The sequence below is a fragment of the Cryptomeria japonica genome, chromosome 6 (genome assembly GCF_030272615.1).
Source record: "Cryptomeria japonica chromosome 6, Sugi_1.0, whole genome shotgun sequence".
Taxonomy (NCBI): domain Eukaryota; kingdom Viridiplantae; phylum Streptophyta; class Pinopsida; order Cupressales; family Cupressaceae; genus Cryptomeria; species Cryptomeria japonica.
Genome location: NC_081410.1, coordinates 95,316,162 through 95,335,910, shown reverse-complemented (window position 1 = coordinate 95,335,910; position 19,749 = coordinate 95,316,162). Strand labels below are relative to the sequence as shown.

At 38.1% G+C, this 19,749-nt stretch overlaps 1 protein-coding gene across 1 annotated transcript in view; it reads right to left on the bottom strand.

The window, feature by feature from the left end:
• The window catches only part of LOC131039706 (uncharacterized), a 173,843-nt gene that overhangs the window by 49,287 nt on the left and 104,807 nt on the right, over positions 1-19,749 (bottom strand). The window contains exon 8 of the mRNA XM_057972547.2: positions 5,195-5,317. Coding sequence (XP_057828530.1) covers positions 5,195-5,317 — 123 coding nt within the window. The remainder of the gene's footprint in view (positions 1-5,194; positions 5,318-19,749) is intronic.

Below are 19,749 nucleotides of genomic sequence, written 5' to 3'. Positions count from 1 at the left end.
AGATCGCACTAGCCTTGTGGAGATGTTCCTGCAATGTCAAAACAAGACTTAGTTAGAATTTCATCAAAGATCATTCATTGCTCCTGCATTCTTAGTGTTAGGATTAGATCCTCTCCTCGCCCTCGTCTTCTTTTCCTTTTTTCAAATCAAAGCTAGTGAAATCTTGTGTTCCAGCAATATTCAAAGCAAATCAGAAGTTCAATCATCAAATGTAAGTCCCCTTGTGATTCCAGCGAAATCACATCATACCACAGAGAGCTTATCCACACGTAGAGATCCTACAACGAAGAACCTTGGAGTCATCCTGATTGATCCTTTTTTGCGATATCTTCAGCAATCAGAGGCTTTACTCAAGAGAGGATAAGGTACCCTTGGGTATTTTATTCTGTGTTTGATTGTGTACAAAATACACGTCAACAAGGCCCTATATGGAATTTTCGCTCTTGGACCAGCCTAAGGACAAGCTAATCAAATTTCACTCTGTGAACAAGGTGAGGACAGGCCCTAAAGTACAAATTTCGCTCTTGGACCAGCCTAAGGACAAGATTAATAAGACAGTTTGCTCTGAAAGGCCAGCAAGGTACAAGGTTTGATGGATTTGCTCTAGAAGGTCAGCAAGGTACATGAAAAAGTTCGCTCTCAAACCCTTGGAAGGTACATCACTTCACAAAATTCGCTCACTGTCCTTGCTAAGGACAAGACCTATATGATCAAAATTCATTTGCTGATCTTTGTAATGAATGTTCTCATTAATTCGTTTCATGCCATTTAGGTGATCAAGGTTAAAACAAACAGATTGCTCCATGTCCTTTCCAAGGACAAGCCCTATAACCTAATTTGCTATGTGACCAACCCAAGGACAAGATTCACAAGGGAGTTCGCTCTGTGTCGTTGATGAGGACAAGACCTAAATGACAAGATTTGGCAACTTGCCTTATGACCATCACAAAGACATGACTTGAAACTTACTAGTACATTGATTTGAAAACAACATCAATTCAGCCCTCTAAGAACACCTCTATAAGAAATTCGCTCTAGGATCTTCGGAAGGATGGGACCTAAAATAAAATTTCGCTCACCGTCCTTTGCAAGGACAAGACTCAAGAGGTGAATTCGCTCTACGACCTTCGGGAGGACGGGACCTAAAGTGCAGCTCGCTCACAAAACCCAAGGAATGATCTAAATAACCCCTAATCACTCAACTGACCTGACCTCCTTCACTCTACCTTGAGGAGACCCACCTGACTTGATGAGAAACTCAAGCCTTTCAATGCAAAGATTCTAAGACAACCTAGAAAGCAAAAAGGACTAACCCTAGAAAGCGAAAAAGTGGGGGTCCCCATTTGCAATGGGGTGATGTGTGAATACCTCACAACAGGTTGCAAGAAGATATATTAGGGGTTGAATGCAAACTTCAAATGGCTTTTTTTAATGATTGCCAACAAAAGTATGTTATTGTCATTAAATAGAAGCAAAGGTACTACCAATTCTATAAAACTAGAAGTGCAAAATTGATATCTACAATGATTGAGCTTCAGCTGGGGGATAAAGGTATCAAATTCTTCATTAAATTTCTCAAGGTAAAAGATACTAGATAAAAAAATTCCAGCAATTGATATTGGAGAAGTGTTAACAAAAGATGACTCTAAACGAAGAAAATTTCTCCAACCTTTTTGTAGACCGCCTTTCTCCTCTATGGATTTTGGGAATAGAGTTTGCCAAGTAAGAGTCATTGCTGCCAAGGTGCTCCCATGTAAACATAATGGCAAAGATACCATTGTTCTGGATAATAGTATTTCTATATGTTACTGGGTACTGCTAGTAAAGCCTGGGTGCTGGTACAGGTACGGCATGGCTACAAGTGCAGCTTGGGTACGGTCTGGGCGCTTAGGTTCACTATGGATCCTTCTATAGCATCCAGGGAGTACCGCACCATACCCAACTGTAGTTTTATACTTTATAACCTCAGTTTCACTCTCCATCATTTTGGGTATGCCATTTCCATTATCCATCCAGTCCCAGCTGTATTATATCTTCATAACAGCATTTTATAACAGACTAAGCCAGAAAGCAAGCAATTAAATAAAAACAAGGTTAGTAAACTTTATATTGACATTAATGAGATTGACTTCAGTTGATTTACATTATGCATATGTAGAAGCTATTTATGTTTTGTGAAATCACTTTCCTTGTATTGTTAATGATTTGGCATTTTGTCAAATGTTTGCAAAATAAAATTGAACCACATGTTAATGTTGACCTTGATTCTTCTGATGAAGAAGAATACGAAATTAAATATCAATTGTAATTTGAATTTTCATTGAGTAATGGCATTTTGAGATGAATATTTTCAATCTTCCAAATTATGAATATGAGGTATTTAAATATTCTATTATACCCATACCCATATCTGTACATGAATTGTAAACTAAGGTATTTCTGTTAATGAGCTAAAGGATGTTAAAAATTCTATGTATAACGATTTTTATGGGTTTTTGGTGGAATCCTATAAAGAAAACAAGGATGGAATAAGTAACTATTTACTTAAAAGTATAGAATGAAGCAATCTGTGCTTGCTCACTAGGTAGTGAAATTAATAATAGGGTGATCAAGTTGTTTTCAGAACAAAGGGATACTTCCAAATAAAGAATCAGAGATCAATCGCCTTTTTAAATGTTTCATATAAGATATTTGCCAAGGTCTTGGCTAAGAGAGTGAAGAAGATGTTACTCTTGAGTATCTGTCCTACTGAAACTGGCTGTGTAGGGAGAAAACATATCTCTGGATTATCTTCTGACATGTTGGGAGGGGATGAACTAGACTAAGATGTCTAAGCAAAATGTGTGAATAGCTCTTATTGTTATTGAAAAAAGCTAATGACCATATCGAATGGCCCTTCTTTCCTCTCATTTTGAAAGCTTTAGACTTTGGAATATCATTTTGCAAATATTTAATGTTCTATTTAAAGATGCCTAAAATGTAAACGGAGAATTTTCCTTTTTCTTCCCTTTGCACAAGTTTATCAGACAATAGTGTGAAGAGTACACAGAAAATACTCAAAAGACGGGGGTTGAATCGGTACTTCAAACTTTAATCACCAGAAACCACATAAACAAACATATAGAAACAAGAGCAAGCATAAAGATATAGACACCAAGAATTTTTCTCGAGGAAAACCCTTTCGGGTAAAAAACCACAACACAATAATAACTTCTAAATAACAAATGGGCACCAACCCAGATTGCAAAAGCGAGCACCAATTCACAAAGAGCGCCCACTCTCAAAGAGCACCAACTCTAATCAGCAGAGGCACCTTAAGTAGATGCCATTAGAATGAGCTCTCATTTACATATACTAGATTTGACAACTTAAGGAGATGCTACTAGAATGAGCTCTGAAAGTTCTTCTTTTGCTGGTTGAGGATGTAAACTCTCTTCTTGCTTGCTAGTTTTGATGGTAAAACATCCACCCTAGCTGGTTAGTGAGCTTGGTTTGAGATTAACAGTGATTTTGGCTTGGTTTTGATGAGATGGGTTTGAAGATTTTGCATATTTATGAAGTTTTCTGATATGGGTATTTAGTTTTTGGTGTAGTGTGAGCTTTCTTGGAGTGTTGTTCAAGATTGGTAGTGATTTCGTGCTTTTTCAGGGAAACTGGACGTCGTGTTTCTACTCATAACTAAGTGGGAGTGATAGTTTTACATTCTGGATATTGTTTCGTTCTATTCCTTATAGCTGGGTGCCAGCTGTTGAGCAGTCACTTGTGTGTTTTTGATAAGTACTGAATCATTAATGCAAATCGCACTTCCTAGGGGGCCATACCATCTCCATTTGTATTGGGTTCACAGTTGAGTTGAAATCTGCAATTTATGGAGGTCTGAAATCATCCTTTTGAGGCAACTAACATTGCTGATTGACATTTCAATAAGCTGGATCAGATTAGGAGCTGTTTAGAATCCTAACAAATCATCTTGAGAAGCACCCTTGTCCTATTTTGGCGCCTTATTTGGTGCTGATCATTTCTAAGCATTCTAATCAGTGGTTTGAACCACAGACGAAAAACTCTGCGGGTTTTTCAAAAACTCACGAGTACTCAAGGGTCAAAACCCTAGCCGAGTCACTCACCATTAAACTCGGCTCCGAGTTTCTATAAAATCACGCAGCGTTTTTGAAGAAACACTCGCAAAATCTCGCAGGTTAAACCCTATTTCTCGAGAAAAACTCGTCAGGAATTACAAATTTGATTCGCAACTTCTATTTTTTGGCCATGAGACAGGATGCGCCAAGGTTTTCATCTGGTTTTTGAATGCGAATAAAAATGTAATATGATTATATGAATGAATAACTAGTTAAAATGTAATATGATTATATGATTGTATTTTCAAATGTTCGATAAAATTACCAAGTTATTACCGAGTTTTTTCCTGAGTTTTTGCGAGTCCTGAGTTTTTTAAAAAATTTGGGCTTGCCGAGTCATTGTCAAGTCCAAGTTTTTCAACTATGGACTTGGAACAATCAGGCCTGAAATTTGTAATACAAGTCTGCTTTCAGTTTATTGTTTGAAGCTAACTGATTTTGTAGTAGTGTTTAATATGATTTGATGCAACGAAATGTCTTTTCTCTTTCTATGCAATGCTTATTCGATGAATGCAACAAAAGGATGAATGGATCTTGAAAACACAAGACACATTCTGCATATCTATCCTATTCTATCAACAAAACACAAAAAAAAATCACAATTGAACATTTCATTTGTATACTTTATCCAATATAAAAAACAGGTGTTCTATTTGACCAAAAAGACATTTTGTTTGTCATGTATAGTTGTACAAACTTTCATTAGATTGGTGCCCTAATAAAATGAAATATATTCCAGCCCAAGATGACAATGAAATATATTCCAGCCCAAGATGACAAACCGATGAGAGACAAAAAGCATGAGATGATTATAAATAACCAGTCCTCAAAAATTAAAGTGAAGAATAAGGACAAAAACCACAAGAACTAAAAAAGTCAACAAAGAAAAAAAACAATTTAATGGATAGACCTCACATTCTGCTTTTATTTAATACTAGTTTTTATATTCTTAATTAAAGAAAAACAAACAAACATAAACAAAAATGACCTCACACTCAAAATGCACAGTAACAAGATCAGTCTCACACCCAAGAAGCTAAATTAAAAAGATAACTCACATCATTGCGGATCACAATTGTTGCCTTGGCCTCCTTTGTGCCTATTGTGGCATCCTCTTTACATTTGATATAAAGTTGTCCCATGCCCATATCTTTCCATCCCTTCTCTGCACCACTTTCCGGCTGACACAAAATTTAAATCAATGGCACACCTTACAGTAAAAAGATAGTCTTAAGTACCCAAATTAACAATGAAAACCCACATGACAACTAGTCGCTTAGTTTCTAGCTGTCTATACAGTACCTGTGATGAAAGCAACACATAGCATTATTTATTTGGAAAACTGTTCACTACAAAATATATGAGTACAGTTACACTCTCCTATAAATAGTGTGCAGGGAGTACAATGCCATACTACATGTAGCAACCTAAAATCTCAATTCTGTATCTTAACTCAGCTGTAGCAGAATGAAAACATCAAATGATGCAAGAAAGATAATTAGCTTAAGAAAGTATTTTGGGAACAAATGGCCTTATCAAAATCAAATTCCCAATTCTTAATACATCTCAATGCAATCATCAGACATGCCATGAACGACAACACATTAGATCTTGACTATATATAAAATTTTGTACTAGCAACTTATTCCTCTTTTCACTTTAAATTTTAGAACTTTACAGACAACTGTACATCAATTCAAACATCACAAATGTTCAAAATCGTATCCCTCAAGATGTCACTGTCCTAACTGTTAACCCAAACACCTTTACAAGCTGACAGTAATTGTTGTCTCCTAGTCCTATGTTATAAGAGCATCATGAAGACTATACGATACTAGGATTGTTATTCATGTCACATTTCCCCAATGATTATTTGTTAGAAGTTAGAATCACTAAATCACAATTTCAAAAACAAAGTTAGACAATGTTTCACAGAGAATGTAGTCTCCTTTTGGGATTGCCCTAAATATTGCCCTCACTATTATCAAGTCTGCTGGCTTCCTCTCTTTATTAGTCTGAAATCCGTTATGAAGTTTGATGCTCCCTTGAATGGATCAATCGATCTTCTTCTTGGTTTGATCCTTCTTCAAATGATGTCTCCTTCATTTTATACCCTTCATGGAGAAAAAGGGTCACACCCTTTGGCTATAAAAAGATACATCTGTATGGCAACAATGGCTGCCCTTTCACTTCTTATTTGATCTTCACCTATCTCTCACTTCTCAAATCTGTCTTTACTGCTTTACAAATCTGCATATATCCCATTTAATATCTGCATATCTTCTTCTTCTAGATCTGCATATCTTATTTTCTTTTTTCCTTCTCAAATCTTATTTCAGATCCCTTCGTATACTTCTGCTCTGAATCTGCTCTAGATCTCCTCTAATTCCACTTCATTACCTCCATTCCATTTGATCCTTCTTCCCATTTATATCTTCCAATGTGAGAGAGAGGTCACACCTCTTCATCATGTCTGCCTTTTGGCAAGAGTGACAACCTTTCACAATTAGTGCCCTTTTGAAAGAGTCACTTCCCTATTTACTTCCCATTCCTTTCTTCTTCCCTTAATCCTTCCTTTCACATGCTCCATTCCTTCTTCCTTTCTCCATATCCCCCCTTCAAATGAAGCTCTCTTCTCCCTTTTGTATCTCATGTTTGAGGGAGTCACAACTTTTCATTTCATACCATTCATTAAACTTAACTAAAGTTTAATAATTCCTATTTTATTCTTTTATGTTTTAATTTTATTTTTTATTTTTATTCTGATATATTTTAATTGTATTATTAGTGCCCTTTTGAAAGAGTCACTTCCCTATTTACTTCCCATTTCTTTCTTCTTCCCTTAATCCTTCCTTTCACATGCTCCATTCCTTCTTCCTTTCTCCATATCCCCCCCTCAAATGAAGCTCTCTTCTCCCTTTTATATCTCATGTTTGAGGGAGTCGCAACTTTTCATTTCATACCATTCATTAAACTTAACTAAAGTTTAATAATTCCTATTTTATTCTTTTATGTTTTAATTTTATTTTTATTTTTATTCTGTTATATTTTAATTGTATTATTAGCATTTATTATTAAATACTATTTAAAAATGGGGACCTTACATATAACTTACACAATTTGAATATATTGAGAGAAGATAACAAGTATTGATTACACCTATTTGGTAACATGTATGTTTCTTGCTACATAAGATTATATGAACTGCCATGTATACCATACTTTCAAAAAAAAGAAAAAAACATTCCTTGTAGGTTTTCCTCAAGGCATCCGCACTAGACATCATTAGAGGTTCAGCTTTACATTGCATTAAAATAGCAATTTTACCTGAACACTGGGTACTGTGCTAGGAGAGAAGACATGCACATTATATGCTGATAATCCAACCTACATTTCTAGGAGAACTTCAATATTGTAATTGTGTAAACCGTAAAATACAAATCTCAAGTTGAATGTGAACAATCTATTGAAGATTCCAGTTGCTTTTGGTTTGCTCTTTGTAATACTGCAATGTATGATCTCACATTCAAAAATAATTTCCTAAGGTCAAATAAAACCGAACTCTGCCCGACCACAGTGCATAACGTTACAAACAATTTCAAGGTCAAATCTAATAAAAAATGAACAAGACAAAAAAAACTAACAAAATATTAGGTTTTTGGGCATTGTAATGGAATGAGCTAGGATATTAGCTAACTTCACAAATTTTTCCCCAAGTATAAGAACAAACCCTAGCTCTTTCCAATCACCAAGATCCTAACGTGGAGAAGGTGAAAAGATATGATAGTTAGGATGTAAACAATTTGCAATTAACTTCATTTACTAGCAATAAGCCAGACAATTTACAAAATATGAAAAACTAGAAGATAATGTCTACCCTGGTGGCTTGTAATGTCCCCTTCTAAATGATGCCCTTTCAGTGGTCCATTGGCCTATTCCAAAGACCCGTAGGCTATGTGGAATGGAGAATTAGGGTTTCACACGTTGGTGAAGCGAGAACTTACTATTTTTAGAAGTTAGGGTTTGGCTGTTTGGATAATGTTGTCTTACTGATCTTTCCATGCTCTATCCCTGGGTGCGAAGATCATGCTTTTCAGGAGTAATTCATGACTTACTATTTTTAGTAAGTGGCAGTATGGAGCATTTCTATTTTTGTCAGTGGACAGGGTCCTAATCCCACAGCAATTCTATGGTCTTCTTTACTCCGCTTCATCATGGTTTTGTTGATGATCAGTATGGGAGTCATAAGTGATTTTATTAAATATTATTTCCTTCTTCTAAGGTTTAATATTTAAATATTTGTATTTACTGATTAAATGTATTGAGGATGACTTAGGGAAAAATAATTATCTGATATCAATGTGTTATTTTCCTAAGTCAATGGTGTAATATTTGGTGGCAATTGGGAATGATAAAACATGTCATGTTTTATATTTTTTTATGTTGCAAAAAACGTCACCAAAGGTAAAGTTCGAACTTTGCCTAGGAAAAAGGGAAGTGGGTGCCATGTTGGGTGGAGACTTGAAATGAAATGAAAGCAGTTTGAGTTGACTTTGGGCGCCATTTGCATTTGAATTTGGGGGAGCATGAAGTTATAAATATCTGCCTTGGGCTCTCATTTTGGATCTTGAAAAATTGCATCGTTATGTTGTCGGATTGGCGTATGAACTTTAAAGCTTTGGAGTGCAGCTCCCTAGTATTACCAGTTTCGTACTTGAGATATAGTACCTAGATGAGTGGTGTATTCTTGTGACATTTTCAGTGCATATTTCAGTATTTTCGAAGTGTGGTGTGTTTTCTAGAGTCGCTGGTTTCCCTGTGGCTGAAGCAAGTTTTCGATCATACCTCCCTGCCTGAGTGACTGGTCATTCTGGGTACTGGAGTTGCTGGTTTCCTTGTGGCTGAAGCAAGTTTTCAATCATACCTCCCTGCCTAAGTGGCTAGTCATTTTGGGTACTGGCTCAAACCTTCTTTATGCTATTGGTGATATATCTTGTAAGTTTGCAGCACCATATTTTGAGTTTTAGATTTTATATGGCAAATCGAAATATTCTAGCTACTCGTGGGTTTTGGTGAGTGCATTGGGATGTGTGCACTGTGTTTTGGAGTGTTTAGTAGCTCTTCTTTGCTTTGTTCTTAGTTGTTGCTTGTCTAGTGTTGGTTTGGGAGTGATTTGGGGTTAATTGAAAGAGATTTGAGTGAGATATGAGCAATTTAGTGAGTATATAGGTTGTTGGTTATGCATTTCCAGCCTGTTGTTTTTGGTATTGAGTTAGTTTGATGATCATTATCTCATGTGTTCAGCAATATAATTCTACTCTCTCTTTCCTCTCTATTGTAAGGTTAAGTAGTAGTACTACTAACCGTTCAGGATTGTATTCTTCATATCCTGCTGAAAAGTGGAAGAGGCTGGCTTGCCGCCTATATCTGATATTTTGTAATTCAGTCCTCCCGCTGCAGAAGCGGTTGAGTGATATTGGTTGTAAAGATCCTCCCACTGCATAAGCGGTCGAATTGAGTTGTTTTGTAATTCAGTCCTCCCACTGAAATATTGCGGTAGAGTGATCTGTGTTTGAAGTGTTGTTCTCTTGGCTGGTTTACTGCCAAGTTCCTGCTTTCCTGTTGGATAAGCGGAAGGGGCTGGCTTGCCGCCCGTTATTCTATTTCAGCAGTTTATCTCTAATGATCCCTTGCTACCGTATGCTCTCACCCTCCCACTCTAGGCTCTCGGTGATCAAAAAGTGTAGGGTTCCTTCCAGTTGTTTGGATTTCATTATTCTAACCCTAACGAGTGATTGGTGTGAATGTGATATTGCTCTAAAAAAACAAAAAAAATTAGTGGGAATACTATAGTGGTATTAGAGCTGGTTTTCCTGCTAGCTTGTGAGTTTCAGAGTGGTCAAAGTTCTCCATGAGTGACAGAGAGGTCCGTTACTACAACAGAAAACAGAAGAGACAGCAGTTTCAAATTCCTTTAGTGCCTGAAGAAGATACCTTTTCAAAGGCATTGAGAAACAGAGGGAAAAAAGTGGATTCTGCAGATTCTGCGGATTCAATGGCATATAAGGCTGCAGAACAGAATGAGGCACCTCATAAGAAGGCTGAGAGACAATCCAATGCCATGATGGATATGATGTCTCAATTGCTGGCCAAACTTAACCAAAATGTTGTTGGGACCCCTAATCAACCCAACAATGGACCGGAAGCCAGTACTTCTAATTGTTCCTGTAGGAAATGGAAATGGGAGTAACAATGCAAGCAACAATGGAGGTTCAGCCCCAAGACCTCGTCAACCTGTCTTCCTACCAAGAGAAGCACAGCAAGCTGAAATTGAGATACCTACAGCTGATGAAATAAGGAACAGCTATATGGAGTATGCTTCTCTCCCTGGAGAGATCCAAGATATCCTCACCCTGGATCAATTCATGAATCAAAAAATGAAGCGAGGAAGGAGGAATGACAATAGATTTTCTACCCCAAGAGATTATCAACAAGCTCTTGGAAGGGTGACTCTAGCACATTTTGATGGGAGCACTAAGAGCACAGCTAGAGCATGGGTGCAGAAGTTGGACAATTATTTGTCCTTGAGGCCTATGCCTGAAGAAGACGCCATCAAGTTCGCTACTTTGCACTTGGATGGAGTGGCCCACGAATGGTGGTACCATGGGTTGGTCACCCTTGGTCATAACTTGATCACCACATATGCTGATTTCACCAACAAGCTCATTGAAAGGTTTGATACCAAGGACCCGGAGGTGAAATTTAGAGAACTTGCTCAACTCAAACAGCAAGGTTCTTTGGACACTTTCATAACTGAGTTTCAAAGTCTTTCAATTATGGTTAGTAGCATCTCAGAGAAGAGATTGGTGGTCCCATTTACTGAGAGACTTGAAGAACCATTGAAAGGTTGGCTAAAAGCCTTTGACCCGCCCACCTTGGCTAATGAAATCAAGAAGGGTCGAAGCATGGAGTTGGCTGCCCCAAAGAACAAATTTCAATCCAAGCCTTTTCCTTTCCGAAAGGATAAGATGAAGTTTACAAATCAGACCAAAAAGTTTCCTTCGCGAATGGATGATGAGCTCCATCAAGAGCTTCAGAGGAAGAATCTTTGCTATTCTTGCAGAGAACTTTGGGCCCCAGCGCATAAGTGTCATGGGAAGAGCAATTTGCATCAAATGGAGTGCTATTTTGTGGATGGATCAGATTCTAAAATGTCAGAACAGCAAACTGAAATTGAGGACAGCGAGTATGATGAGGTTCCTGAAGGGCCTGAAATTGAGTCTGAAGAAAAAGGAGTGGTTGCTCAACTCTCGAGCATTCACAAGAATGAGTCCTTTAGAGTTCGGGGTGTGATAGGAGAACATCGTGTCGTTGCTCTCATTGACACAGGAGCGACTCATAATTTCATTGATGAGAGAATTGTTGCAAAGAGGGGGCTAGTGGCAGAGGAAGTAAAAGGCTTCAAAGTCATGGTAGCAGATGGCTCCACTATATCTTGCAACCGGATGATTTCCAACATGTCTCTGAAGTTGGGAAATCATGAAATTAGAGATGACTTTTTTGTGGTTAGTATTGGTGGGACTGATGATGCGGTCCTCGAGATTCAGTGGTTGAGATCTCTTGGCGAGATCACATTAAATTTGCAAACCATGGAGCTAAAACTCATGTCTGATGGGAAGGTGGTGGTATTGAGAGGAATGTCAAATGGTGGTCTTAGAGTTGTTTCATTGAAGAGGATGGAGAGGCTGATCCACCATAACCAAGTGGAGTGGGCAGTAGAGTGTTTGATAATGCCATCAAATCCATTGGAAGACAAGGGCAGTTACTCAGCAGACGTTCAAGCATTGATCACAGACAAAAGTAAGGTCCTTGGGAAGCCATATCTTGGTAGATCTCCTGAGATCATGGTTATGCCTTCCAAATCACTACAGGAAAATTGGAGCTATCCCGAACACATCCAAGATTTGATAACCAAGAGAAGTAAGGTGTTTGAGAACCCACCTCCTAAAAGAGGTGCAGAACACATCATTGAGCTTGAAGAAGGAGCTAAGTCTATTATGACTACTCCATATCGGTACCCCAAGAAGCAGAAGGATGAGATCGAGAAAGCAATCCAAGAATTGCTTGACATGGGTTACATACGGCCAAGCAAAAGCCCATTTGCTTCGGCTGTAGTCTTGGTGAAAAAGAAGGATGGGACCATGCACATGTGCGTGGATTACCGGGCCCTGAATCACAAAACTATAAAGAATCGATATCCTATTCCAAGAATTGATGAGCTACATGGTGCAATGTTCTTCTCTAAGATTGATCTCAGGTCAAGGTATCATCAGATTAGGATGAGAGCTTCAGATGTGGAGAAGACTGCTTTCAGATGCCACTTTGGGCATTCTGAGTTCTTAGTCATGCCCTTTGGCTTGACTAATGCCCCTGCCACATTCCAGTCATGCATGAACAAAATCTTCTAGAAACAGTTGAGGAAGTTTGTGCTTGTATTCTTTGATGACATACTCATATTCAGCAAATCTTGGAAGGAGCACTTACAGCACTTGGATGAAGTGTTGAGCATACTGGAATCCGAGTCCCTGTTTGCAAAGAAGTCCAAATGTGAATTTGGAATGGAAGAATTGCTCTACCTTGGTCACATTATCAGTGTAGGTGGTGTGAAGGTAAACCCTGAAAAGATTAGAGCTATCATTGATTGGCCTCCTCCTGAGAACATAACACACTTAAAGGGATTCTTGGGTCTTTGTCACTTTTATCGAAGGTTTGTAAAGGGATACTCTCAATTGGCTGCCCCCTTCACAAATCTTACAAGGAAAGGAGCTTTTGAATGGTCAGAAAAGGCACAGACAGTATTTGAGCAGTTTAAGGGGATCATGAGTTCCTCCCCTGTTTTGGCTCTACCTGTTTTCACCAAGTCTTTTGAACTGTAGTGTGATGCATCTAGAGAAGGTGTTGGTGCAGTCCTCATGCAAGACAAGCATCCTATAGTCTTCGAAAGCCGAGAGTTGAGAGGGCCTGAAAGGCTATATTCGATATATGACAAGGAGATGCTTGCCATAATGCATGCCCTTGCAACGTTCAAGCAGTATCTTGTGGGGAATAAGTTCGTTGTTAAGACTGATCATAACAGTCTTAAACACTTCATGCATCAGAAAGATTTGAATGAAGGGCAGCAGAAATGGGTGAGTAAGCTACAAGCTTTCGACTGTGATATCGAGTATGTCAAAGGAGAGAATAACATAGTGGTTGATTCCTTGTCTAGAAGGCCCCATTTGAGCTCACTGTACGAGCTTACTGTTGATTGGAGGAAGTTGTTGCTTGTTGATTATGCCAAAAATCAGTTTGCAACCAGTATCATAGAGGGTACTTTTCATGATGAAAAGTACAACTTGGTTGAGGGGTTGATTCTATACAAAGGAAGGATCTTCATTGTGGCTATATCTAAGCTGAAGGAGAAGATTTTGAAGACTTTCCATGATATTCCCCTTGCTGGTCACCAAGGTTACTTCAAGACATACAGGCAGATCCGAGAGAGGTTTTCTTGGAAGGGACTAAAAATGATGTTTTTAGGTACATCAAGGAGTGTCATACATGCCAGAAAAACAAAGATGAGCACACTCTGCCAGCTGGTTTGTTACAACCCTTGCCCATTCCCAGTCAAAAATGGGAAAGTATATCCATGGACTTCATCACTGGGTTGCCACGAGCTCAAGGGAAGGATAGTGTTTATGTGGTGGTGGATAGACTAACTAAGTTTGCTCACTTTTTCGCCATCACCAACTCATTTACAGCAGCTCAGGTTGCTGGAGTGTTCTTTCGAAAGGTGTTCAGGTAACATGGGTTACCAAAGAACATTGTGAGTGATAAGGACATCAAGTTCCTAAGTTCTTTTTGGAAGGAGATTTTCAAATTATGTGGTGTAGTGCTCACTCCAAGCACAAGTTATCACCTACAAACTGATGGGCAAACCGAGATAGTAAATAAGTGGTTGGAAGGATACCTTAGAAACTATGTCTTGGAGCAGAAGAACACATGGGTGAGATGGCTTCACCTAGGAGAGTATTCCTAAACTCTTCCTATCACATGTCCATCCGGATGTCACCATTCATGGCACTATATGGTTATGAAGCTCCTAGCTTCGCTGACTTGGTATTTGATGATAGCAGAACCCCTCAGGCGAAGGATATGATGCAACAGAGTCAAGATATTTTGAGGATTTTGAGGGACAATCTCTAGCAAGCGCAGAATCAGCAGAAGTTGTATGCTGATCAGCAGCGAATTGAGCGCACCTTTGAGGTGGGCAACATGGTTTATTTGAGGCTCCAACCCTACAGATAGTCTACTCTCAAGAAGAGTGGAGTTGAGAAATTGAAACCACGATTCTATGGGCCTTTCAGAGTCAACAGGAGGATTGGAGAAGTGGCATATGAGTTGGAACTACCGGTGAGCAGCAGGATTCATAATGTAATTCATGTGTCTCGCCTTAAGAAGGCTCTTGGACATAATTTCGTTCCTTCGGCAGCGTTACCTCCACTTGACGAGGAGGGAAGAGTTAGTTTTGATTCCTGAAGCTATCCTTGATTTCAGGGAGTGTTCTTTGAGGAGAAGGGTGATCAAGGAATACTTGATCAAGTGGAAAAATTTACCAATAGAGGATGCTACGTGGGAAAATGAAGAGATTTTACTGCATCCATCCTTATAGTTGATTGAGGACAAGCAATTTTGGGGAGGTCAGACTATAATGTCCCCTTCTCAATGATGTGCTTTCATTGGTCCATTGGCCTATTCCGAAGACCCCTAGGCTGTGTGGAATGGAGAATTCGGGTTTAAACATTGGTGAAGCGAGAACTTACTATTTTTAGTTAGGGTTTGGCTGTTTGGATGATGTTATCTTACTGAGCTTTCCATGCTTTGTCCTTGGGTGCGAAGATCATGCTTTTCAGGAGTAATTCATGACTTACTATTTTTAGTAAGTGGCAGTATGGAGCATTTCTTTTTTTGCCAGCGGACAAGGTCCTGATCCTGTAGCAGTTCTATGGTCTTCTTTACTCCACTTCATCCTGGTTTTGTCGATGATCAGTATGGGAGTCATAAGTGATTTTATTAAATATTATTTCCTTGTTCTAAGGTTTAATATTTATATATTTGTATTTACTGATTAAATGTATTGAGGATGACTTAGGGAAAAATAATTATCTGATATCAATGTGTTATTTTCCTAAGTCAATGTTGTAATATTTGGTGGCAATTGGGAATGATAAAATATCTCATGTTTTATATTTTTTTATGTTACAAAAAGCATCACCAAAGGTGAAGTTCGAACTTTGCCTAGGAAGAAGGGAAGTCGGCGCCATGTTGGGTGGAGACTTGAAATGAAATGAAAGGAGTTTGAGTTGAGTTTGGAAGCCATTTGCATTTGAATTTGGGGGAGCATGAAGTTATAAATATCAGCCTTGGGCTCTCATTTTGGATCTTGAAAAATTGCATCGTTATGTTGCCGGATTGGCGTATGAACTTTGAAGCTTCGGAATGCGGCTCCTTAGTATTACCATTTTCATACTTGAGATATAGTACCTAGCTGAGTGGTGTATTCTTGTCACATTTTCAGTGCATATTTCAGCATTTACGAATTGTGGTGTGTTTTTTGGAGTTGCTAGTTTCCCTGTGGCTGAAGCAAGTTTTCAATCATACCTCGCTGCCTGAGCAACTGGTCATTCTGGGTACTGGCTCAAACCTTCTTTATGCTATTGACGATATATCTTGTAAGTTTGCAGCACCATATTTTGAGTTTTAGATTTTATATTGCAAATCGAAATATTCTAGCTAGGAGTGGGTTTTGGTGAGTGCATTGGGATGCATGCACAGTGTTTTGGAGTGTTTGATAGCTCTTCTTTGGTTTGTTCTTAGTTGTTGCTTGTCTAGTGTTGGTTTGGGAGTGATTAAGGGTGAATTGAAGGAGATTTGAGTGAGATATGAGCAATTTAGTGAGTTTATGGGTTGTTGGTTATGCATTTTCAGCCTGCTGTTTTTGGTATTGAGTTAGTTTGATGATCATTATCTCATGTGTTCAGCAATATACTTCTACTCTCTCTTTACTCTCTATTGTAAGGTTAAGTAGTAGTACTACTAACCGTTTTGGATTGTATTCTTCATATCCCGCTGAAAAGTGGAAGAGGCTAGCTTGCCGCCTATATTTGATATTTTGTAATTCAGTCCTCCCGCTGCATAAGTGGTTGAGTGATATTGGTTGTAATGATCCTCCCGCTGCATAAGCAGTTGAGTGATATTGGTTGTAATGATCCTCCCGCTGCATAAGCAGTTGAGTGATATTGGTTGTAATGATCCTCCCGCTGCATAAGCGATCGAGTTGAGTTGTTTTGTTATTCAATCCTCCCGCTAAAATATTGCGGTAGAGTGATTTGTGTTTGAAGTGTTGTTCTCTTGGCTGGTTTACTGACAAGTTCCTTGCTTTCCCGTTGGATAATCGGAAGGGGCTGGCTTGCCGCCCGTTATTGTATTTCAGCAGTTCAGCAGTTTATCTCTAGCGATCCCCTACTACCATATGCTCTCACCCTTCCAGTCTGGGCTCTCGGTGATCAAAAAGTGTAGGGTTCCTTCCAGTTGTTTGGATTTCATTATTCTAACCCTAGCGGGTGATTGGTGTGAATGTGATATTGCTCTAAAAATACAAAAAAAATTAGTGGGAATATTACATGGCTAGCCTTCTAGACTTATGTACGCAAAAATCCAATCGGAATAAAGAAGTGCAGGTCTTCACAGCTACACAATCTGATCTCTGTTAAAATGGTAATACAAACAAATAACACCTATAAGGATAGAGTGATCTCCTTTTAAACAAATACTACCACAAACCGAATGCACCAAGACAAATGTACAAGTAACAACTCATGCTTTAATTTTTTCCCTGATAGTAGATTTTATCAAGACAAACAAACAATTGACACCTAAGAGGATATTTTTTCCCTGATAGTAGATTTTATCAAGACAAACAAACAATTGACACCTAAGAGGATAGAGTGATCCCCTTTTAAACCAATATTGCCACAAACTAAAAACACCAGATGCTTCACAAGTCATTATCTAATTCATCATCCATTGGTTCGAGTTACATCATGCTGCACATGATCTCAATTTGGCCTAGCATAACAACCTTAACAAAATTCATTACATTTATTTATTACCAAGGGGTCCAATACAAGGATCATAAAGTTTGTTCAATGCATAATCTCTATTAATTAAGTCAAACTAAGGTCCAATATTTTCATTAAGTACCATTTCTATAAGTTCCTCATTAGTGAAGTCTTTGTGGCAAAGAATGAAAGCATGTTGAGGAAACAAAAAAGCGATCAATGATAGAAAAAAAAGTTGGTAGAGCTAAGTTAGAGGCTTTGGATTTTTAGTTCTAGAGATCATAAGAATCAACTAATTCTGATCGTGCAAAAAACCTGAGAGTTGATGTATAATATGTATGTAAGTGTGTTTCAAATTTCCAACTTAAAGATTAGAGGAACATGCTTAGCCTTGACACCTCTTGATCTGTAAGTTAGGGTGGATAATCCACAAACATAGGCGTCAACAACTGCATTTCATTAAGAAGAACTAAATCAGTTACCTTGAGTTGCACTCAACCCCATATGTAATATCCCCTGCTGTTATATGTCTGAAAGTATCAGGAATATTAACAAACAATTGCCTGATAACCTGCTGTTCTAGTTTTCAGATTGAATAACCTGTGTGTTATGCAGTTTTGGACAGATAGTATAATCCTACGTGTTATGCAATTTGCCTTGGTTTGCTTATAGGAACATATGAATACAATGTTCTAAAACAATTTACTGTCAAAGAAAGCATCATCCTACTCAACTAATCGACATTTTGTCAAACAATTGTCATGCATTCTCAGATTGGTAACAAGACCTTTTGACAGCATATATTAAGTTTAGAACTGACTCCTTTATTAGAGATAAAACACCAATACAATCAATCAATCTTAATGGATGCACACACTCCTTAATTCAGACAATGATATATTGTTGTCTATGACGGTTATAACGGCAACTATTTTGGCAATACAATCAGCTGCAAATGATAAAGATGAACCTGTTTGATGGTTTGCTTAATGCCGATAAGAAGAAGCAAGCAATATCTAAATTGTAGTCCTCTTGAACCCAAATTGAACTATTCCAAAATCGCCCCTGTTTCTGACTGCTTCAGACTGTTATAAATTATCAACAGCAGCTAAGACTCCTTAGCTCCAAAATCCATCGATATGATCTCAGGAAGTGCACGCTCTAGTTAGATGGGTGAATCGATGCAAGTACTGAGCTAAATGATCAAAATCATGGGTCTCTTATGGCACTGTTCAGACTGCTGCAGACATAATGAATAAATAACATCTGATATGCCCCCTTCAAGTATGAAATGGCATCATGGGCTTCTTCTAGTGTGAACGATCCATTCTAATAGTGAAATCAATGCACTAAATGAGAGTTATGAGCAAAATCGTTGGCATCATTCTAACTGGTATGCAGTCTAAAAACTACTGAGATAAGAACTCAGGAAAAAGTGATCCCAATCAGCATTCGATATAGCAAATTCGTTGTAGACACCAATACCAATTGCTTCCAATGTTGTCCAATCGATTTCAAGCACATATTTGACCTTTGGCCACCAATGAAGCTCAAATGAAAGGACTGATTTGTCCTTCCCAACTTGCAACCCTTCAGTGGGTCTTTCACCACCTCAGTTATGCTATCAATGGGAATTTCCGTTACCAAAGACAAATAGATCTGCAGAAACCCTTGGCTCCACAAACTCAATCAATACAAATATCAATTCCTGGCTACTTAACAATGAAGGTGCCCCCTCTATTTATTCTTCTTTCAAGAGGTCGGCCTCCTCCTATAAGAAATAAAATAATATTTAATTGAACTTCTATAAGATTCCCCCTGTAATAATAATATTATTTAACTGACTTAATAATTTAATTATACTTTAGATAATTAAAATCTCATTATGAATATAAAGTGCAACACACGTGACATCATACGTGAGAACTCATTATCTCACCCAAGCTTGTAAAACTCTACGAGTTTGGGAAAAACTCGCGAGTAATCGCGTGCCCTAGCCATGCGCGAGTCACTCGCGGGTATACTCGGCGAGGGGTGTATGAAAAAATCGCGGCGATTTAACTGCGTAAAAACTGCCAAAACTCGCCAGTAAATGACCAAAAAACCGGCGGAAAAAATAAAAACTTAGGTTTCACATGAAATAAAAACTCAACCCGATTCATTCATTCTGCACGCCGCGACGGGTTACAAAAAAACGATGCGACTGAGAATCGGACACAAAAACCGACGCGACTAGGGCACAAATCATGAGCTTGCAAGTGAAATCCAGGCATTTTGGAGCACAATTGCAAGTTTTTACAAAAAAATTCCTCATTCAAACAAGCATTTAAATTTATTTTTTCAATACGATTCTGATTTTTTTTAATATGATTCTATGACTATCATTTTTAAATTTTTATCTTCTAAGAATCTAAGTGTTTAATAATTACTCTTTATTATACTGTTATTTTTAAATA